This window comes from Callithrix jacchus, chromosome 6 (genome assembly GCF_049354715.1).
Source record: "Callithrix jacchus isolate 240 chromosome 6, calJac240_pri, whole genome shotgun sequence".
Lineage (NCBI taxonomy): Eukaryota > Metazoa > Chordata > Mammalia > Primates > Cebidae > Callithrix > Callithrix jacchus.
The window spans coordinates 141,335,253-141,357,915 of record NC_133507.1 but is presented as its reverse complement, the minus strand read 5'-3'; the positions used below and the strand labels follow the sequence as shown (position 1 = coordinate 141,357,915).

The window sequence follows — 22,663 nt, the reverse complement described above, 5'->3', positions numbered from 1 at the left end:
CTCGTGATACGCCCAGCCAAGTACAGGATTTTAAATTACCTCTTTTAGGCCGGGCGTGGTGGCTCACGCCTGTAATCCCAGCACTTTGGGAGGCTGAGGCGGGCAGATCACAAGGTCAGGAGATCGAGACCATCCTGGCCAACATGGTGAAACCCCGTCTCTACTAAAAATACAAAAATTAGCTGGGCGTGATGGCGCGCGCCTGTAATCCCAGCTACTCAGGAGGCTGAGGCAGGAGAATTGCTTGAACCCAGGAGGCGGAGGTTGCAGTGAGCCGAGATTGCGCCACTGCACTCCAGCCTGGCACCTGGCGACGAAGCGAGACTCTGTCTCAAAAAAAATTACCCCTTTTAATTTTTAAATACTTTACCCCATGGATTTAGGGATGTAGGGGGCTGGATAAGCCAGGCAACCTTCCCCACATCCTCTCCAGGTGGAAGGTTCCACAGTGACACAGCCCCAGTCCTGCTGTCCAACCAAGCAGTGGAGTCACAAAGTGGTCAAGGCCTTAGGCCTGACACAAAAAATTAGCTGAATTAATTATTCCGCCTCACTTCACAATAGAAACCAGGAACCAGGACCTCTCTACACAACTGTGTGGTTGTAATGATTTCCATTGTGTTCATTGTTGGGCACAAGAAACAGATCTCAGCCCAGCTCAAGTTGGAGTCGGAGTTTAGTTGGGACTCTTGGTGGCTCATACTTGCTTCAAATTAGCTTAAGCCATAGAAACAAAGAGGGAGGGCTTCCTTTAGCTCACATTACCTTAAATCCCACGGGCTTCTGCGTTCAGGCACAACTAGACCCAGGGGCTCCAAAGATATCCCCAGGATCTGGCCCTGCTCTCTCCATCTGGCCCTGCCTTCCTCTCTCTCAGGGTTCCACGTTCAGGAAAGCGCTCACCTCACAGCTAGCAGTCCCAGGCCAATTCTCTCAGCAACACTGAGAGGAAACTTGCCTCTTTCTTGGTTGCTCTAGTCAAATGCCTGCGCTGGGCCTTTGTAAGCCAAACCAAGACACATGAGTATCCCTGAACCATCACTGTGGCCAGACATGAAGACAAGAGGTAAGGGAGTGTGGCTGACCATCCAGGCCTCCTGGCTGAGGCAGCGCTGAGAAGGCAATGGCCGGAAGCACCAGGGGTCACTGCTCGACTCCACACACCTTCTCCCCAGACACCCTCTGCGATAGCCTGAAGTCCTCACTGCTTCCCACATAAAATCCAAGAGAGCAGGAACCCATCTGGCCCAGCTATTTGTTTAGTAGCAATTCCATGCCAGGCCAAATGACAGGTCACTGACAGCTGGGGATTGCGTGCCTGTGGGTCAGTTCTACTTGATCCTCCATGCTGGGACCACAGCTGGGTTAGAGATGGGGTCTCATGGTACAAACAAGGCTGCTTGGAGCTGCCCATTCAGGAAAGGTGATGGGCAGGACAGCTTCTGTCCGAAGAGGTTAGGGAACCGCAAGCCTTAAGAGTGACACATCTAAGTACCACACGTGACATATGAGTTGGAAATAACTTTATTGATACCTGAGAAAAAGTGCAGGAAAATGATTCCTCCTTACAATGTGGCCTGTCCCGAGGCCAGACCATTCTCTCGCCTCTCCCTGAAACCCTGGGTCATTTGGGGTCTCACTGGACAGCGCCCAGAGGCTGGAGAAGTCTGACAGCCAGAGTCTGGAAGCCAAACCCAGAGACCAGGAGAGGGAACGTCTACAGCGTGGCTCCTGAGGTCAGGGCCAAGGTTACCGTGGCAGCCTCATCAGTCAAGGGCCAGAGCCTCTTGGATGACAGTCCGGAGGCCGATGGAAAATAGCTCCTCCCACGGCTCCCGGATCCAGGCAAGCAGGGCTGTCAGCTGCTCCTGATACACCACACGGAGTGCCCAAAAGCTCTCCAGCCGGGACACCTGGCAGACCGAGCAGTCAGCAAGGTGAGGCTCAGGGGGGCCACATGGGATGGGTTGCGGGGGCAGTACAGGGAAGGTTTCTGGGAAGCCTCACTGTCTCTGCCTTGGCTCAGTGCCTCTCCCCTTCCCCAGCCCCTGTCACTCCCCATCAAAGATCCTGACTCTGAGCTTTGTAACCAGAAGCCAGTCCACGTTTACTGAAAGCCTCCAGAGGAGCCATTTCTTTCATCCTCCCTGTTGTACAGAAGATGTGGACTCAATTTTAAAGAACTGTGTGGATTCGACTCCCAGCTCGACCACTTGTGGCCTGGGCAAACTGGTTAACATCCCCAAGCCTCAGTTTCCTCATCTGTAAACAGGACCAGTATCTCCTCAGGTGGTGTCACAAAGACCAAACGGCTGGCACACAGCCGGCCCAATCCTGCCAACTCACAGCAGCTGGAAACCTCACTGAAAGCCTCGTGGCTCGTCAATGGCTGGGCTCCCAGTCCAGGTGTCTCCCCGGCCTACAGCTGCCTCCCTCCCTGACTTGGTGCTCATCCAAGCCCAGAGTCCCCCAGTTCCTCCAGTCCTCGTTCTCTCTTCTGTAACTGCCATTCTGCCATGAATGGCAGGGTTCCTAGACTCATTTCCCACCCTGTCCTCGGCATCCACCTGTGCTCACCATCTCCCCTTCCTCCCTCTGCCACACACACACACACACACACACACACACACCTCATCGTAGAAGAGCAGCCGCAGGTCCTCTGGGGCTGAGCGGTAGAGCAGCACAGAGCTCAGGCTGCTGAGTGGCTGCTGCTCCCGAATGCGCACAGCAGGGCGCAGTCCCGAGGGAGGCACCTTCTCTGAGGCTTCGTCAGCCGCTGCTGGAAGAGGAGGCTCTGCTGGCAACCCTGCAGCATCTTCCTCTAACAGGAACAGAGTGGACGGAGTCAGCAACAGGGACACAAGGCAGGTGGAAGGGCCTGGAGGAAGAGAGGCACCCAGAGTGGAAGGTCATGGAGGGGACGGATCCCTGGGGCCAGCGTCGCAGTTGCTGCTGGGGAGAAGAGACAGGAGCCACACTCTGAGCTGGGCCCCAGAGCACCCTGTGCCCCTGAGGACGAGATGCTCCCTTTCCCAAGCTCCAGGAATCTCTAGTCTCCAACATCTCAGGCCTACCACTCCCACTGCCCCACACCCACCCTACTCAGAAACCAGGCTGTGCCCTCGCCTTTTCTGACTGATGAGGCAGGGCTGACTCAGCACAGCTGTTCCACTTCAAGAAAGCCTGGGCCCAAGAGCAAAGGCTCTGTGTACCCGAGGACCCCAGGAGCCTCCTGACCCCACCCAGAGAGAAAGGGCACCCTGAGGCAGGACATGCTGAAGCCATTACTTGACTATGGCCTCGAGTGAGAGAAGTCCAGTTCCAGGAACTGACAGTTGTTACAGGGGCACTGTACAGCTGCTGGGGGTGGGCCAGGGCCTGTGACAACGGCAGGTATGAGTCCAGGGAAGCAGCAGCAGCACAGGGGCCTCACCTTCAACCAGGAACACACGAAGGTAGAAGAACTGGGGGGCCTCCAAGGATGAGTTTTTCTCCAGCAGTGGCCTAGGGGGAACATGGCAGGCAAGGGAAGATCAGCTGGGGGTGGGAAGGACTTCCACGAAGGGGAGGAGGAAGAAAGCCCTGAGGGTGGGTTGGGAGGAGGCATAGGGCCCATGGGGGGCATGGCATGAGGACAGGTGGGTATCCAGGGCCTACTCAGCACAGGGCCGTGTCTGGGGCTCTGGGGAAAGAGATTTCGGCAGCAACCCCACCTCTGCCTCCTATCAACTCACCAGAGCCGGTGCTGGGGGGTCACCTCCTCCTCCGTAGCACTAACACAGTTCCTCCAGGCAGGGGGCAGAGACTGCAAGACATCTAGACAGAGCCAGGCCAGGAACGTCAGACGGCTCTGTTCTCCTCCACTCAAACCCACCACCTCTCAATCACTTCCTGTTCTCCACATTGCTGGATTTCAGAAACATCTACAAGAGGCGAGTCCTGTTCCCTTCTCTGTCTCGGCTACGGACACAAGGCAGGGAGCTTGGCCCCAGGGCCCTGCCCACCCTCCCGCCTTCCCATTCCATCTCTCACCAAGGAGCTCCCCTAGGAAGGCCCGGCAACGCCTGGCATCTGGGGGCAGCAGCACACAGCTGCCTGCCCCACCTGCCCATTCCAGCCGCAGGCTCTGGCCAGCCAGGCCCAGCTCTATGCCACTTAGATCCTGCAGGGGAACAGCCAGGGTCAGCTGCAGCCAGCTAGCTGGAGGCTCACTGTGGAGAGAGGGGACAGAGTGATGAAGATGAGTGAGAGTGACGTGAGAGTACCAGGGAGGCCCTGCTCCAGCCGCACCCCCATCACTCAACTCACCCCATCTCCCCCCATTTACCTCATCTCCCCCTTCATTCACACCATCTCCCCTCCTCACCCCATCTCCCCCTTCATTCACCCCATCTCCCCTCCTCACTCACCCCATCTCCCCCTACCACTCACCCCATTATCCTCTTCATTCACCTCATCTCCCCCATCATTCACCCCATCTCCCCCACTCACTCACCCCATCTACCCCCTCACTCACCCCACCTCCCCGATCATTCACCCATCTCACCATACCACTCACCCCATCTCCCTCCTCACTCACTCCATCTCCCCCCTCACCCCATCTCCCCTCCTCACTCACCCCACTCCCCCCTCACTCCACCTCCCTCCTCACTCACCCTATCTCCCCCTCCACTCACCCCACCTCCCCCCCACTCACCCCATCTCCCTCCTCACCCCACCTCCCCCCTCACTCACCCCACCTCTGTCCTCACTCACCCCACCTCCCCGCTCACTCACCCCATCTCCGTCCTCACTCACCGCATCTCCGAAGTCACCTTCAACAGGTACAGCCTGTGGTCAGACAAAACCACAAGGCACAGGAACTCCCCGGTGTGGCCTGCCAATGCCACTGGCACCTGGGGAAGAGGAAGTTGGTGAGGAACCTGATGAGAGGCCTGGGGAGACGGGGCCATACTGAAAGCCAAGTTCCTGGTGCCAGCACCCTTGGCCGGACCTTCCTGCCACCCATGCACCTGTCTATGCAGCTTCCCTGGCACTCGACAGCCTCTCCATCCACCACTGCTCTGCCTTTCGGCCCCTTCCCTCTCAGAGCCTCAGCAGCTGGCTTCCCTGCCTGTCACCTCACCCCCTCCACTCTCCGCCAGACTCACTGTTCTAAGGCATAAAACTGACCGTCACTGCCCCATTTCAAATCCTTCAGTGGCTCCCAGGACCAAGTCCAAACTCCCTGGCAGACACAGGAGGCAACAACTCCTGACCTGGCCCCTACCGGCCTCCCAGAGTCCTCTTGGGACCCCTGCCCCTGCCCTGAACATCTAGGTGCCCTGTCCCCTCATCCTGGGCAGTTCTCCCCTCCAGTGACAGACACTCTAGGCCCTCCATACATTTGCTGTTTCCTTTACCTAAAATATTCTTTTCCTCTTACTCCTTAATTTATCCTTCAAGACTTAGCTTAGACATCACCTCCCAGGAAGGCTCCCTGACCCACTCAAGCTGCCCTGGACACCCCTTCTAGGGCTGCAGCCTGATGACAGCACCTGCACATTTGCAATCATCATCAATTTCTCACTCCAAACTGCAAGATCAAGGGCAAGATTGATCTGTAGCTCCTCAGTGTCTAGCACAACAGGTGCTCAACAAAGGCCTAGCAACACCATCTGTTTGCAATAAAGCTAGGAGGCCCTGCTGATGAGCGCCAGGTGCTGGGCCGGGCAGCTTCACCATGAGCTCTGACGCACGCCACCATGTAAAGGAAGCATCATTATCTCCTTTGCAGACGGGCAAAAACTGGGACTCCAACACCAAGCAATGGATCCACGGCCACACAGCAAGAAGCTGCTGGGGCTGAAACCAGAAGCAGGTCAGGTGACTCCAGAGTGCTTGATCTGACTCAGCTGTCTGTGATGGAAACGTGGCCAGCTAGGGGCATGGGGCGGGCAATGCCAGGGAGCACAGACCTTGAAGCAGCACTGGAACTCCTCCTGGGCATCGCTGAACACCTCAACATCCAGGAAGAGCCGCAGTCGGTGGTCCACAGAGCGGAGGCCACAGAGCTCAGGTGCTGAGAGCAATGGCGGGGGGCATCAGCCAGCCCCTGGGCTCCATCTCCACCTCCCCATCAGTGCCCCTTCCCTCCCTCAACCCCACTTACGTCTTGTTTTGCCTATACTCACGGGGACTGAGGCTCCAACTACTGTGGTCACGGGTGCTTGGTGCCTGAGGTGGGCTGCTCTTGGCCCTGTCGTGCTGGTCACCATGGCCAGGAGGGTCGCAGACAGAGCTGGCAGATGGAGAGGGAGCCAGAGACTGCTCTCCCTGTTTCTGCTCCCTGTTGGGGGTTCCCCCAGACATGGCCAGGAGAACCACATGGTCACTACCACAGTTAGGACATACAGCAGGAGATTCTGGAGGGAGGATGGACACAGTACCCGTGAGCATCCCCCACACCATGCCACAACTCCCACCACGCTCACGGCACTCCTTGCCCACTCTCTGGTCTCCCCTGAGCCCAAGTCTTCAGCTTCATACACAACCGCAGTGCCCCAGCCCACCAGCTCCCTCTCCCGGCTCAGCTGCTGACTGATCACTCCTCATCCCAGGGAGGGATGAGCAAACCACAGCCCACAACCTCCTCAAAGTGCACTCCACCTTCTGACACTAGGCCCTCTCAGACTGGGCCAAACACAACTAGGCCCTGCTCTTATGTCCTCCTCCAGACATGGGCTGATCAAGTACTTCAGAGCTCTCCTAGCAACGTCTGAAAGAACAAAATCCACAGGTCTGGAAAGGCAGAGAGAACTATGTTGCCCTATTTGGGTCCAGTTCCAGGCTCCATCAATTAATGGCTCTGTAATCATGGGCAAGTCACCCAAGCTCTGCGAGCCTGGTTCCTCGTCTATAAAACAGGGATGACGACAGGGTCTATCTTGTACTCATCCTTAGTGGCAGGAAGCCAGGAAGGAATCAGGACATGGATCAGCAATGAGAGAAGCAGCTCTCTGAGCAGCTACCCTCTGCTGGGCGTGTGCTAGCTCCTATGCCAGTATGATCACATTTCAGCACCAGAGAAACTCTCCCTATCCCATTTTGCAAAGAGGAAAAGAAAGATTAGATTATTATTATTTTTTTTTTGAGACGGAGTTTCGCTCTTGTTACCCAGGCTGGAGTGCAATGGCGTGATCTCAGCTCACCGCAACCTCCGCCTCCTGGGTTCAGGCAATTCTCCTGCCTCAGCCTCCCGAATAGCCGGGATTACAGGCACACGCCACCATGCCCAGCTAATTTTTTATATTTTTAGTAGAGACAGGGTTTCACCATGTTGACCGGGATGGTCTCAATCTCTTGACCTAGTGATCCACCTGCCTCAGCCTCCCAAAGTGCTGGGATTACAGGCTTGAGCCACCGCGCCCAGCCGAAAGATTAGATTATTTACACACGCTGCCCAGGAGCATATAACTGGGGGCAACGACAGCAGCTACCATTTACACAGGCCCTTCATTTTCTGTCAGGCCCTATGCTTGGTGCCTTACTGTCACATTTAAGCAGCATAATAGCACCATGGGGTGAGTTCATTCCCTTCTTTGTTCAGATGAGGTAAATGAAAGGAGAATGGAACCCACAGTAATGTTAATTACATAATGTTACTAATGTTCATTAATAATGCCACCATGGAAGAGACTCCAGCAGCCACAGCTCCTCACGGTGTCCAGCCAGGGTCCGGGAGGGGCTGGAGCTGTTTCTGTTCATGCTGTGTCACTAAGGCTGCAGTGCTCAGTCCAGGTCATAGTGGGGAGGGCTCCATTTTCTGAATAAAATGTAAACTCCTGCCCCAGCTGCTGCCAAGAAAACTGGCTAATAAAATTCTGGCACTTCCACATAGCTGTTATCAAGAATATTTCTTTCTTCTTCAATGTCTTCTTGCAAGGTAGTGCTTTTTGACCAGTCTACAATGGAAACAATTCTCGTTTTCAGGATTAGTGCATGAAGAAATGCCACAAGACATTATGTAGCTTCCAAGGTCAGCCGGGAAGGACAAAGCAAGCCAATCCCTGAGCATCCCACTCAACAGCGACACTTTCGGGCAGGGGCAGCAACACAATCTGACACTGCAGTGAGGGCCCATTAGGTTTTATGTAGTGTCTGAAATATCAGCCAAAAAAAACCCCAACACAACAAGCCTTCAGGTTATGAAAAAATGATGAGTATGTTTAAGCACTGTTAAGAGATTGCATTTCCTGACTTCTGGAGTAAAAAAAAAAAAATCAGGATACAGTTTCTTCTTTTTCTGTTTTCCTTTTTGAAAATGCAGCAGGCAGGCAGTTTTGTTTTTCTTCCAGCAGAACAACTGGTCTCCACTCTCTCTCATCCCTTCTCCCTGGGGCTCCCGCTCCACACCTTCCCTGCAACAGGGGAGGCAGTGGGCAGAGAGGTCAAGGGCAGGACTTGTACCTGTCTTTTGGAACAGAGGCCTCCAGCCTTCCTCACTGTCCAATCCCAGCTTGGGCTCCTCTGGCTTGAACTCATGGCCACAACGTAGACACTGAAATCTGCCTGGCAGGAGGTTCCTGGCCTCCCCAAGCTGATGCCGAGCCATGTTGGTGATTGGGGTCAACACGGCAAGCAGCTCCTGACAGCAGGTGAATGGGAGGCAGCTGTGAGCAGGCAGACCCCAGATGGACACCTCCCACAGGCCCCTGGCCCTCAGGCCTGCTGCCACTCCCCTATGGCTCTCTCAACCCCCGAAGCCTCCTGGGCCCCCACTCTAGGCCCCATCACCTGGACGGCTGCGTGGGCATCAGGCTCCAGCACCACATAGCGACGCAACTGACGGTCAGGGCAGATGTACGAGAAGCGAAGACTGAGGATGGGGGCTCCAGGCAGCAGATCTGAGCCCTGCAGGAGGAAGCGGGACTGAGTGAAAGACAGCAGGGGTGGCGGTCAGAGGGATGAGGGGATGCTGAGAGCATGGAAGACACGCAGTAGCTCTGGAGCCCGACACAGGCCTGTGCTAACGTCCAAGCTCCAGCACAGAATCCCTGCTCCTCAGCCCAGCCTCCTGAGCACCTGACGCTCCCTCCTCAGCTCCTAGTGCCAAGGAGAGACTGTGATAAACGCCCAGCCCAGTGCTAGGCACACAACAGCCACGGCTTCATAGCTGGCTCCTCCAGAGCCCCCGCCGCCCCACTCACCTTGGGCACGGGCAGTCTCTGAACCTGGGCCTCCAACTCCATCTCAGCTGCCTCTAGACTCTGGAGCTCCAGTCGTTCCAGGGTGCGAGCTGCTTGGAGTTCCACCTCCAACAGGTGGGCAGAAGTGACCCTGAGAAAGCATTCCCTGCCACACACACCCTCAGGCCCCACCAGGGGACACACCAACATGGGGCGACAGAGCTCCGCTGTGGAGAGACCGAGAGAAAAGCTCTGCAGGGAGGGAAGTACCCAGACTCTGCCCTTCCCTGGAGTGGCCCTCCACCCACCAGGCCCCACCACCCCCACACATCCCAACGAGGGGCCTTCCTCACACAGGCCCCTCCACCCCCACACATCCCAACGAGTGGCCTTCCACCCCTACACATCCCAATGAGTGGCCTTCCTCCCACCAGGCCCCACCACCCCTACACATCCCACCTGCCCCTGGCCCCAGCACGCCCCAGTCCACAGTGCTCACCTTCCACTTCCTTCTGGTCCTGCGCCTCCTCCTCCTCCTGCTCCTCCTCTCCTGCCTCCTCCTCTCCCTGTTCCACCATCTCCTCCTCCTCCTCCACTTCCTTCTCCTCCTGTGGCTCTACCCTGACCTCCTCTGACATTTTCTGTGGTGACTGCCAGGGGCCTCTGGCTTCCTCCTCTGGGGGTGAAGGTCTGGGTGTCGTGTCTGGGCCCTGGGAGCCAGCTGGAGGTTCACTGGGGGCAGGAGTGGTGGGGGCGGCCGGCAGAGGGTTTCCAGAGGCCTCCAGGTGGCTCCTGTACTGCAGCCAGTCGTGGCCAAACCGTTCCCGGAAGCTGCTCATGAGCTCCAGCTCCCGGTGCTGCTGCACAAACCATCCTAGGCAGGAGAGGATCGCAGAGCTGAGCAAGCTTGCCTCCCATGTACCCCAGATGGCCCCAAATCCTTCAATGGTGCTTTTCAGCGATAAGAAAGCAATATGGATGGAGATGGGGCAAGGGAGGGTATAGGCGTCCCCTCCACGGAATGTACTGAAGCGTGTCCTATGAACACTGTGGTCACAGGCAATCCAAGCTGCACATCCTCTGCTACTTCTGGGGACTCACCATGCATGGCAGCATACTGAAGGTCCCAAGGCAGCCTGCAGCTAACACACCTATTTCTCTTCACCCTTGAATTTCCCAAACTTCTCTGGCCACAGTCCCATTATTTTATATGTATACATATATACTTTCTTTTGGTTTGGGGTTTTTTATTTTTTATTTTTTTGAGACAGGGTCTTATTCTGTCACCGAGTTAGAGCACAGTGGCACAACCATAGCTCACTGCAACCTGGAACTATCAGGCTCAAGCGATCCTCCCACGTCAGCCTCCCAAGCAGCTAAGACTACAGGCGCGGACCGCCATGTCAGGCTAATTTTTTAATTTTTTTTTGTAGAAATGGGTGTCTCTCTATGTTTCCCAGGCTGGTCTCAAACTCCTGGGCTCAAGCAATCCTCCCACCTCAGCCTCCCAAAGTGCTGGGATTACAAGTGTAAGCCATTGCGCCTGGCCCACATGATCTCTTGACACCCCACAAAATTAATGTTCCTTGAAACACTTTTCAAAATGCGTCCAGAAGCAGTGTCTTCTCCTTTCCCTAAATTAAAAGACTAAGAAGCCCTCTATAATAGTCCACCCCAACAAAAAATAACATTTCTTCTACCAGACCTTCACCGTAACTTAAAGGTTAGAGTGAGCTGGACAGGGATGAGAGAGGTTAGTGGGGTGGGGCTGACTTACCAGCTGGAGAGGGGTTCAGAGTTCGGGGCTCCGGGTCTGTATCACTGGGTTCAGAGATGCTCGCCCGCCTCACACGGACTCGGCTCTGAGGTTGGTGGAGGGAAGAAGTTCTGTGAAAGCCAAGCCTCCAGCCCTGCCATCCACGGCCGACTATCCAACCTACCAAAGAAACCCCAACCACATGCAAGCACAGTTCCTACCATTCCTGCCTGCTGGAATGTCAGAGGAGGTCAGGGTGGAGCCACAGGAGGAGAAGGAAGTGGAGGAGGAGGAGGAGATGGTGGAACAGGGAGAGGAGGAGATGGTGGAACAGGGAGAGGAGGAGGCAGGAGAGGAGGAGCAGGAGGAGGAGGAGGCGCAGGACCAGAAGGAAGTGGAAGGTGAGCACTGTGGACTGGGGTGTGCTGGGGAGACACCCCACCCCAGGCACGAGGCAGCGGAGGACATGGCTTACCTTAACCTTATGAAGTGGGGGCTGGACCACAACACCCCCTGAGGAGAGGCTTTCACTCAGATCAGGGCCGCCTGAGGTTTCAGGAGTACTCCCCACTGGCCAGGGCAAAGGTGGGCCCATGGGGCTGAGCCCCAAGGATGTGTGAGTCTGGCATGAGACCACAGAAGATCAAGGTTGGAGCCCAGGAGCGCCTCTGCCTCACCCAAGCCAGCCAAAAGGCGAGACCCTACTTTCCACTGACCAGGAAGACCCTGTCACCAGCCAGCCCTCTGTTCCCTTCCCAGCACTCTCCCTTCATGTTTTCCCCTAACAGTCCTTGCCCCCGATCACACCAACCTGAAAATCTGTCAGCGACAAGACCTTGCCATCAAGAAGGAACTGGGCAAAGACAAAAAGGGGTGGGGGAGGGAGGATGTGGTGGGGCCCATGCTGCTGAGTTCCAGGTATTAACAACACAGTAAGCAGGGCCCAGCTCCTCAGCCCCTCGCCCAGGGATAGCAAGGGGGTACAAGGTGAGGGAGGTCTGGGCAGGAAAGGGGTAACAGAGTGGATATAGGACGATCACTCACACCGGTAGCAGCATCCCTAGCCCGTGGTGACAAGTACTGGGCAGTGGCCGCTCGGTGTGCAGGGTGGAACCACAAAGGGTTTCCCTCTAGGTAGAGCTGAGGAGCAGGAAGGGCAGAATGAGGAGGGCCCAGGGCCCTCCCTGTGTGAAGATGGCACTGACCAAATCAGCATGGGGAGGTGGGTGCAAGAGTGGCTCCCAAGCCCGATACCCTCCCGTCTCACCTTGCGGAGCTCGGCCAGCAGCCACAGTGGCGACAGCTCCCAGTGTCCTTCCAGCAGATTGTATGCCAAATCCAGGTGCCGCAGATTCCTCAGCTGTTCCAGGCCTGGGGTGGAGGCAAGAAGGGAGGACAGGCATGCAGATGAGTGCGAGAGTGTGAATGTGGTATGTGCACTGTGGAGGGTGCAGCAGAAAGACCAGCTGGAGCATCCCTGCCCTCCCCATAAGCCCTCTCAAGGCTCTAGAGGCACGTGGCCCCCAGGCCAGCCAGAGCCTCACTCCCCACTTTCCCCTCCGTGCTTGCCCCATTACACACCCCGACGCACCATGCAGACTCTGTAGCTCATTGCCTCGCAGTATCAGGACCCCCAGAGCAGTCCCCGAGGGTCCCATTCTTGGCACCAAATGCAAGCGATTATAGGAGATGTCCAGATGGTGGAGCTCACACAAATCCTGGCGGGGGCAATGGGGAGAAAACAATTCTCTCCTTGACCAAACTCTAATCAGCATCCTCTGAGACCTCTTCTGGACTAGGCCTCAACCTTGGCCTATATAAAACTGCACAGGCCCAGTACAAATGATTTCATCCACCCCTACCCCCATGTTAAAAGACTTGAACAACACCAGCACTGTTCCTAACAGTTCAAGGCCACATCCCAGGCATAGCAGCTCCTCCAGCCCCCTTAAGGTCCTGCCTGGGAAAAGTCAAAGCTGCCAAAAGAATTTCCCATTTGTTCCAGCCAACACCCGAAGATAGGGGCCCGTCTCCCAGTCTCTGTGAAAGGGTAGAAGGCTTATTTTGATAAGTGCCAGTTAGTTAGCAAACCCAGATGGGTTTCACATGGACCAACCTGATTTCTACCTCCCCAGCTCTGCTCAAGGCCCTACCATTCCCCCCACCCACTTTCCCCACTCTCCTTTTAAAAGGCCCAGTCAGCACAGTGGCTCATGCCTGTAATCCCAGCACTCTGGGAGGCTGAGGAGGCCAGATCACTTGAGGCCAGGAGTTCAAGACTGGCCTGACCAACATGGTGAAACCCTGACTCTACTAAAAATACAAAAATTAGCTGGGCGTGGTGGCACACACTTGTAATCCCAGCTACTCGGGAGAATGAGGCACAAGAATCACTTGAATCTGGGAGACAGAGGTTGCAGTGAGCTGAGATGGTGCTACTGCACTCCAGCCTGGGTGACAGAGTGAGATTCTGTCTCAAAATTAAAATAAAATAAAATGCATAGTCATCCCTGCACAAAAATAAACTACACTCAACCCTCTTCACTACTGCAATTGTTTATTACTGATTAAAATCTAGTGTGCAGCTTTATCCATGACAGCCACCTGGTGCCATGACTCAAATTGGGTCAGATTCATCATCAGATCCTCCCAGCCCTCTCACTTGGGACCCCAGCTGCAGACGTTTGATGCCTTTGCCTTCACTCCCGACTGATCAATGAGATCCGTTGGCAAGTCTGACTCCCAGCCCAGTGCTTGCGACAAACATCCATTGAATGCACAATGAGGAAGCCTTTGACTCTCCTCATTCTAAGTACACTCGTGAAGCTTGGTTAGAGTCCCAAGTTTCATGTGAAAGGCACCTCCTAAGCTGGAAGTTGTTCTTCCTCACTGTTTCAAGCAGGAATTCACTCCCTGACTCCTGAGCTGGAAGTTCTTCCTGGCTGTGTTTTGAGTCCTCTCTGTTTTCCCTCCTTGATTCTGCCCCTCCCATGGACTTTGCAGTCAACTGAAACCCTCTTTCCAAACCCCACTGACTATATGGTATATGTTACCACTGTGGCCGTAGCTCTGTCCATTTCATTTCCTATTGGCAAGACTTTACTAAGGATAATCTGGAACTTTAACAGCTTCTTTGGGAAACTAAAGATCTCTCCAAGTTGGCTCCTCTAAGAGGCCCCCCTCCGCAACACCTCTGCTCCCCTTTCCTCCTCCTACCACCTTTCCTCTTTCCTTCAGCTCCCTGGACCCGTGACAGGTTCCCCTTCAAGCCTCTCCTACTCCACCCCTACTCACCCTGCTAGATCTTTCCCTTCATACTCCAGCCCCTCAACTCCCTACAGTCACTCAAACTTTAGGTCCTCTGCCCCCACTGGGGGGTCTCAAGGGACTCAGAGACCTCCAAAAGCAACCAACTGAGGGGGAAAAAAAAAAAAAAAGCTCATGGAAACAGACCACTTAACCTTTTCGTCATCCACAGAGTTACGCTTTACCCTGCTTCCTAAAAGTTCTTGCAATCAGCTACAGGTCAGAGGACTTACTTTGAACAAAAAGGGACTGTCACAGAGACCCATAGAAAAGGACTATGCTAGGGCCTGTAGGGGAAAGGCTTCTGGCGGCACTGCTTAAACAACTTTGAGATCATACCACTGGACCGAGTCAGAATTTCCAAAACTCTAATGAAGCTGATGGATTCCTAACACTGCTAACCCAAGATCAAGCACAACGAGAACTGACTGCATAAGACTGAATGAAGTGATGAAGGATGATTATAGTTTTAACGGCTTTGTTTAAAATACTGTTGGTTCTGTTTTGGTTTTTTGCTCTTTTTTTTTTTTTTTCTTTTTGAGACAGAGTCTTGCTCTTTTTGAGACAGAGTCTGCACTCAGACTGGAGTGCACTCACTGTCACAATCTTGGCTCACCGCAACCTCTGCCTCCTGAGTTCAAGTGATTCTCCTGCCTCAGCCTCCCCAGTAGCTGGGATTACAGGCACACACCACCACGCCCAGCTGATTTTTGTATTTTTAGTAGAGACATGGTTTCACCATGTTGGCCAGGCTGGTCTCGAACTCCTGACCTTGTGATCTGCCTGCTTCAGCCTCCCAAAGTGCTGGGATTACAGGTGTGAGCCACTGTGCCCGGCCCGTTCTTTAATGTTCTATTTTTTGGATATAAGGAACCTCTTTACCTTTTCTGTTATGTGATCTATAGCACAAAACAGTTTAGTAAATTATACTTTTGTAAAAAAATATACATACATATAAATACATGTATATATATACGTATATACAGATACACGTGTATACGTATATACGTGTATATAGATAAATGTATATGTATATGAAGCATTTATCTTTTCTCCATGCCTGATCCCTCCAGAATTCGGGAACTCCCATGAGCATTCTTATTTACATAGCAATATGGTTATTTTCATAGGTTCAACAGGGTCTGTCCTCCTTGTAACAGGACATAATTGGGAAAACTGGTATATAACTAGGCTTTGACTTAACTTTTAAAATATGACTAGAATGTTATTTTTTAAAATAATGCATACAATCAGATATGGACAGACAGTTTTAAGGAACTAAAGTGACTATATGGAGCCAATGCTTGCAAAGCCTTCTTAGAAAAACCAGCCTGCTACTTGGCTTATAGGGTTCCCAGCCTTACAAATGAGTGGCAAAGGCTAGTTCCTGACGGCCCCAGGAACCTTAGAATATTTTGGAGACATCAAGAAGAGAGGAATTCACACATCTATAGGTACTCTATGTGAAGTCTGATGACAAGTTCTTGGCTTCCTAGCCTCAAGAGGGTTTTAAAAGTCCAGTCTGAGAGTCCTTATAAAAAGTTCCAGGAAAGCAAACTTCAGGAAGACCTCTGTGGTCAATTACCATTCTTACTACACTTATGTAAATAAGCAGACCAATCTAACAGGATCAGACTTATTTTGTAAACAAGAATAATCCTGCTTTCACTGTCTTTAATCAAAAGGGGAATGACTGACCTTAGAGAAAAATATATCTTTTAATGAAAACTACTAATACACCCTATGGGTTACCAGATTCTAGTCCTGTTCATTGTATTTGAAATTTTATTATCTACCTGTAAATTGGACTGGGTCCTGCCGTCTTACACATCAGCCCTTATCAAATTCTCCATTCTTCTAGTTTTCTTCACTATTTGGTTACAGTTTTCTAAACTAACATTTCCAATTTTCTCCCTCCCAACTTGGCATCACTGAGAACTAAAGCCTGAATGCCCAGATCCTTGTTGGAATTTTAGCTGACTTATAGCTGCCCTTTCCCCCAGAATCTTAGAAAAAGCCCTGTGAGCTGAAGTTGGACTAGGTGATACAAACTTCAAAAGATAACGTGTGGACGGCCTACATGCCTGGAGCTACTCAAACCCAGAAGGATTTCATGTGGACTAGCTTCCACTTCCACTTTTTGTACATTTCCACTTCCTTTACTCTGCTCAAGCCCTCAGAGTTCCCCTTCCTACTCCCTCGCTCTCCTTGTAAATGCGCAGTCACCTCTGCACAGATCAAAGTGGTGTTCAGTTCACGTTGCACCCTCTCCCCTATTGCAATAGTTTATCACTGATTCAAATCTGTCCTTACCACTTTAACTAGTTCCACTTTGTCTTTGACAGGTGGATGGGAGGACACAGAAGAAAGGTTCTTCATCATCATCACAAAAGCTATCTGTTTCTGAGCTAGGCACTAGACTAAGTAACACTGGGTACTTCTTCACAATCATTTTAATACTATAAAAGCAGGTACTCGGTCGGGCATAGTGGCTCATGTCTGTAATCCCAGCACTTTGGGAGGCCGAGGCAGGTAGATCACTTGAGGTCAGGAGTTCGAGACCAGCCTAGCCACCATGGTGAAACCCCATCTCCACTGAAAATACAGAAATTAGCCAGGCATGGTGGCATGTGCCTATAATCCCAGATACTTGGGAGGCTGAGGCAGGAGAATTGCTAGAACCCAGGAGGCAGACATTACAGTGAGCCAAGATTGTGCCATTACACTCCAGCCTGGGCAACACAGCGAGACTCCATCTCAAAAAAAAAAAAAAAAAACAGGAACACTCTTGTGATTTCTGCTTTACAGGTAAAGAAACCAAAAAGCAACTAACTTGCTCCAAGTCACACATGTACCAGAAGTTGAGATTTGAACTCTGGTTTGTCTGATGTTAGAGCCTAAGCAGTTCTGTCTCCCAGAATGCAGCTCCACCTTCGTGGCAAGACCAAGATGGGAGTAAAAGCTGGTCAAGGAGAGGGAGTGAGAGCAGAGCCATCGAAGACCCATGGTGTGCCAGCTGCCAGAATGCCCACACTCACCATCAGGAATCCCTGGCAGTCCTGGACTTGATTGTGGCTTAGGTTCAAGAAACGCAGAGCTGACAAGAGGCGCTGAGAGAGATGGAGAGGAGGCAGAGAAATCAATGTTCCCTACAATACTATGTGGCCAACCACCTGGCCCTCCTCCCCAAAGGCCTGGCCTTGCCCTTCCTCGAAACCCTCTTCCCTCCGAGGCACTCACCAGTGAGCTGTCTAAGGAAGTCAGTGCATTGTAGCTGAAGTCGGCAGAAAGCAGAGCCAGCCAAGGGAGGGCAGAGCAGAAGTCACCACCGCAGGCTGAGAGGAGCTCCTGAGCGGGCGGACAGGTGCTTCATTACCCCACCCTCCCCTGCCTCCCCATGCCACGGCCAAGCTCTACCACCCAGTCACTCATTCATTTTTTATACACTGAACTCCATCTGAAGATACAGGCTTAAAGCCCAGGTCCCTGACCCAAGAACTCACTTTGGGGCGAGTAGGAAGGCAGACAGTAGAATATGTAATATAAGATGGTAGGTATGACTGTGGGAACACAGAGAGGGAGTGAAAACATTGTCAAGATGGAAGCGGGGGGCAGGGAGAACTTCAGAGAGGGGAGAAGATCAGAGCTTGATCCTCTGTCACTCTCAGGACAAGGCGTATGAGTTTACCCCTCACCCTCCTTACCTCTAATGCCTGGAGGCTCTTGCTACAAATCAGGGTCTCCAGCTGGGAATAGATGCCTCTGAGACCATGCAGACAGTGGAGGGGAACACCTCGGAGCTGGGACAAGGAAAGGGGAGGGAGGAAGGCAGAACCCCACAGAAGACAAAGACCTCATCCCCACTTCCCCTAGTTGGGAGGAGGGAGAAGACCACAAAGCCCAGCTATGGTTTAGGGAAGCAGTAAATGGAAAGAGTATGGATATCACATTACTGCAGAGCAATGGGTATACTCCGGCCTGGTCTCCCCACCAAAGAGGCCCTTCTCCTTCCTATCCCTAAGTGGCTGCCTCAAGTTGGGTGCTGTGCACCAATATCCCCCAGTGTCCCCATACCTCCAGGCGCCGAAGGGATTTGAAGGGGAAAATCTTGATGGGCCCTGGGGGGCCAGGACCAGGGACATGGACCAGCTAAAAAAAAAAAAACAAAAAACTCTATCTACTGAGGAACAGCAGATCTCCCTGTCCTCAACATTCCTTCCTTAGGAGAACCACTGGTACCTCTGACACCCTGTGGATCCTGGCACCGCAGACTTCTGCACCCCTCCCCTACCCCCAGCTTCCATCATTCTCTTGGGCTCCTTGCACATCCTGCCCCTTCCCCACACCCAGAACCTTGAGTGAAAGTGTTTTCTGCAGCACATCGAAGAGGAACTGAAGCTGAAGGATGGCAGGGGAGTCGGCAGGATGGGAGGGCAGAGCCACAAAGCCTGTCTGGCCAGGGCTCCAGGGCCCCAGGTGCAGCTCAAATACGTGGTTCAGCTGTTGCAGTGTGGGAGTCAGCAGGCTCAGGGTGCTACAGCCAGAGAGGACCACATCCCCTGCAGAGAGAGGGGCAGACAGGAAGGAAGACAGTGGAAAGATTTTTCCCTTTATTCTAAGACTCTGTTATGCCAAAATATACCCACTTCAATCCCTACTGTAGATCTCCTATTGCAGGATCAAATTTTCTATCTCCTCCCCAGCTCAAAAGCATTCAATGGCTCCCCTCATCTTTAAAAAAAAAAAAAAGTGCTAACACTTCATTCAGCCTGACGACACTACTCGGCTACACAACTCCAACCAACTCTTTCAAATTTTCTTTCACCTTCTGCTCAAAAGAGCCACATCTACTGACGGTGCTGGAAATACAGCCAGCTTGATTCACAGCTCTCTCATGTTCTGAGACACTAGCTTCCACCGCCCAGCTTGAGACCAGCCTCCTCCAGGAAGTCACTTCAGAAAGTAATACTGCTGAATTTTCACATTGCAGTCACTCGTTATTACATAAAAGTTAATTAGATGTTTTATCTTTATTTCTTTTTCTGATTGCAAAAGTAATATAAACATTTGTAGAAACTTTCAAACTATACTAAAAAGTATGTCATAGAAAGAATATTCATTACAGCACTAAGGCATTGTTATTGCTGTCAAAAGTGCTCTCTCTAAGGAGACTTTCATTCTTGAGGGTATCTTTTGATCACTCTGGTATTCATTACTGCATCTAAAAAAGTGCAGCTACAAGCTAGGCATGGAGGAATGTTTCCTTGGCTTAAAAAAATAGAGTAAGTATAGAGTCAAAGGATGTTGCAGAAATAGCACAGAAAGGTCCCTTATATCCTTTGCCCAGTTTTCCCTAATGGTTACTTTGACATAGCTATAGTACAATATCAAATTCAGGACACTGAGCTGGGTGCAGTGGCTCAGGCCCTATAATTCCAGAACTTTGGGAGGCCAAGGCAGGTTAACCACTTTAGGTCAGGCGTTCAAGACCAACCTGGCCAACATGGTGAAACCCCATCTCCACTAAAAATACAAAAAATTATTCTAAGATTCTAACCCCATCTCTCTTAAAAATACAAAAAACTATTCTAAGCTGGGTATGGTGACACATGCCTGTAATCACAGTTACTCAAGAGGCTGAGGCAGGAGAATAGCTTGAACCAAGGCAGCAGAGGTTGCAGAGAGCCAAGATCAAGTCACTGCACTCCAGCCTGGGTGACAGAGCTAGACTCTGTCTCAGAAAAAAAAACCCATCAGGACACTGCTGTTGATACAATATGTATATTTAGTTCTATCCTGTTTATGTAAATTCCTGCAGCCACACCACAATCAAGATACAAAACTATTCTACCATCACAAGCTCTCCTCTTCCTGCTACCTCCCTGTAGTCACACATTCACACATGCACCATTCATCACTGAATAAATTAACAACTCCTACAACCTGACATGCAGGATTCTGTGTGTACTAGACACTGAAGATAGTCACAGACATGGTTCAAGAACTCTTCCCACGCTCAAAGGGCCTCCTAGTTGTCTCCTCCCAGAGAAGGATATAACACATTTGCAAAGGGTTTTTATTTTGTTTTGTTTTGAGACAGAGTCTTGCTCCATCGCCAGGCGCCAAGCTGGAGTGCAGTGGCACAATCTTGGCTCACTGCAACCTCTGCCTCCCGGGTTCAAGCAGTTCTCCTGCCTCAGCCTCCTGAGTAGCTGGGACTACAGGGGCATGCCACCACGCCCAGCTAATTTTTGTATTTTTAGTTGAGACAGGGTTTCACCATGTTAGCCAGGATGGTCTCAATCTCTTGACCTCTTGATCCGGACACCTCAGCTTCCCAAAGTGCTGGGATTACAGGCGCGAGCCACCACACCCCACCTTGCAAAGTTATTAATACAAGCCAGAAAATAAAACTGCTACTGGCCGGGTGCCGTGGCTCACGACTTTAATCCCAGCACTTAGGGAGTTCCAAGGCGGGTTAATCACTTGAGGTCAGGAGTTCAAGGCCAACCTGGTCAACGTGGTGAAACCCCAGCCCTGCTAAAAAATACAAAAATTAGCAGGTCATGGCAGCAGACACCTGTAGTCCCAGCTCCTCAGGAGGCTCAGGCAGGAGAACTGTTTGAACCCAGGAGGCAAGGAGTTTACAGTGAGCCAAGATTGCACCACTGCACTCCTGCCTGGGTGACACAGTAAGACTGTCTTAAAAAAAGAAAAGAAAACTGCTATAGAACTTTCACAGATATCAACAGGAGTGTGGAGTGATGGAGGGCAGCTAATATTAACTGTAGTACATGCTGGATGACTCTGATATCTCATTCAAACCTTCTCAGAATCTCCCAAAGAGAAGCACTATTAACCCCATCTTACAGACAAGAAAATTGAGGTTCAAAAAAAAAGTGAAGAATCTTGAGTGAGATCATATAGTTGGTAGGAAATTACTTCTCCTATCTGAACACAAAGCCAAGGCTTTTTCTACCACAACTAATGCCAACCAAGTACTCAACAACTACTGTGGCTCCACTGTGCCCAGGCAGTGCCAAGCACCAGGGAAGTCATTACAATAACAATAGCTCCCAATTGTGAGCACTTACTGTACTTGCAGACACTGTACTAAATTCTCCACATGAATTAAAACGAATCCCCGCAACTGTTAAGTACAATCGTTAGGCCAATCTGTGAGGAACACTTGAGCCTCAGCAGTCTGGAAAGTATGAACACTTGAGCCTCAGCAGTCTGGCAAGTATTCCAATCCAGGCGGGTCCACTCCAAATCTCGTGCTTCTAGCTGCTGTACTTAGTGCCTTGCTGCACAACAACGGTTATGATCAAGATCAGTCCCTGGTCCTCAGGGGCTTTCAGTCAGGTAATGATCACTCCTTCCGAGAGTGTCAGAGTAGGCAGTGTCAGGAGGGAGAGATACCGGAGTTTGGCCTCAAAGGACGGCTAGAGTTTAGGCTATCACAGGCAAAGGACACTGTAGGCAATGGCACTAAGGGCACAAACCCGGTAAGAGTAAAGAAACTGAACTCTGACACCCGGTGACCCTACCAGTCCTAACTCCGTGACTCTTACGGCGTGTCTCCAGAAGACACCACTCCGAGCTCGCCCGAAGCCCAGCTCAACCGGAAGTCCACTCACCGGACTCTCGCAGCAGGCCGGCGAGCTTCCACACCAAGGAGTCCCGCCGAGCGGTCGTCATGGCCACAGAACGCTGAGGGGCGGAGCCTGGGAAAAGAGGAAGCGGAAGAGCCTCAGGTGGGCGGTAGTGCCAAAAGCCCAGGGCGTCGTGCGGAAAAAAAACCGAGAAGGAAGATCAAGGAAAAACATCCTCCTGGCCGCCCTTTTCAAGAACATAAGCCCTGGTCAGACATACCGACCGTCCCAGTCTGGTCCTCCTACCGGCTCAGCAGCCCGACGCCTATCAAAGATGGACAGGAAGTCCAGCCCCGGAAGAAAATCGAGCCAAGGAATGACCGGAAAACAAGCCTCTGCTGCCGGAAACCACACCCTAAGACGTGCAAACGTATAGAAAAGGGGTGGTGCGAGGACTGGCTCGTGAGGGGCGGTCCCTCCGCTGTCGTGGCTACCTGGGCTTCCAGGCCTCGAACTGTACGCTCATTATTACCCCAGCCCCGCGCAGCCTAGGACTCCTGCTCGGCTTTCGGCAAGTCGACCGCGCTAGTGAGGAAACCGGTGACTCGTTTGCAAACTGGGCGGGGAAGCAGCGTTTAGAGAAATGGAGCTTTCCGTATCAAACACTCATCTTCCAGTGAAAGGAGAGCGTGTTCGCCGTGGGATGGACTTAGATCGTGTGAAAGTCGAGGCTACCGAGGGTATCGCCTCTAGGGTCCTTTGCCTTCTTTTCCTTAGTCTCCCTCCAAATTCGTTTGTCTTTCCTTCAGCAGTACCGGGCTCTACGCCAACCTAGTCCT

General features: G+C 52.2%; 1 protein-coding gene across 9 annotated transcripts; it reads right to left on the bottom strand.

The window, feature by feature from the left end:
• Positions 1-1,508: 1,508 nt before the first annotated feature.
• Positions 1,509-22,173, bottom strand: STK11IP (serine/threonine kinase 11 interacting protein). Of its 9 annotated transcripts, none has more exons than XR_013519115.1 (25): positions 22,105-22,154; positions 21,870-21,956; positions 18,583-18,788; positions 18,304-18,378; positions 17,934-18,029; positions 17,470-17,577; positions 17,268-17,339; positions 12,515-12,641; positions 12,191-12,294; positions 11,968-12,063; positions 11,735-11,776; positions 11,399-11,545; positions 10,945-11,029; positions 9,667-10,041; positions 9,189-9,394; positions 8,776-8,892; positions 8,449-8,626; positions 6,174-6,404; positions 5,958-6,061; positions 4,798-4,895; positions 4,033-4,211; positions 3,735-3,816; positions 3,289-3,504; positions 2,631-2,878; positions 1,509-1,913 (listed from the first exon to the last, which is right to left on the bottom strand). XR_013519115.1 is itself a non-coding variant. In XM_078328667.1 (25 exons), the coding sequence occupies exons 2-25, from the start codon at positions 21,928-21,930 to the stop codon at positions 1,767-1,769; spliced, it is 3,255 nt and encodes a 1,084-aa protein (XP_078184793.1). In that variant the 5' UTR covers positions 21,931-21,956; positions 22,131-22,173; the 3' UTR covers positions 1,509-1,766. The 9 variants fall into 9 exon arrangements, 7 of the variants coding, with proteins under 7 accessions (XP_078184793.1, XP_008997808.3, XP_078184795.1 ...); XM_078328667.1 differs by having other exon boundaries at positions 3,434-3,504; positions 22,131-22,173; XM_008999560.6 differs by having other exon boundaries at positions 3,434-3,504.
• Between the last annotated feature and the right edge of the window lie 490 nt (positions 22,174-22,663).

Excerpts from the sequence above, each read along its gene's own strand:
- STK11IP (XM_078328667.1), bottom strand. The coding sequence starts at position 21,930 with ATGACGACCGCTCGGCGGGACTCCTTGGTGTGGAAGCTCGCCGGCCTG. Across the intron at positions 10,042-10,944 it reads TCTGAACCCCTCTCCAGCTG|GATGGTTTGTGCAGCAGCAC; the intron begins GTAAGTCAGCCC and ends TCTCCTGCCTAG. Across the intron at positions 2,879-3,433 it reads TCGTGTGTTCCTGGTTGAAG|GCCCTTCCACCTGCCTTGTG; the intron begins GTGAGGCCCCTG and ends CTCTTCCTCCAG.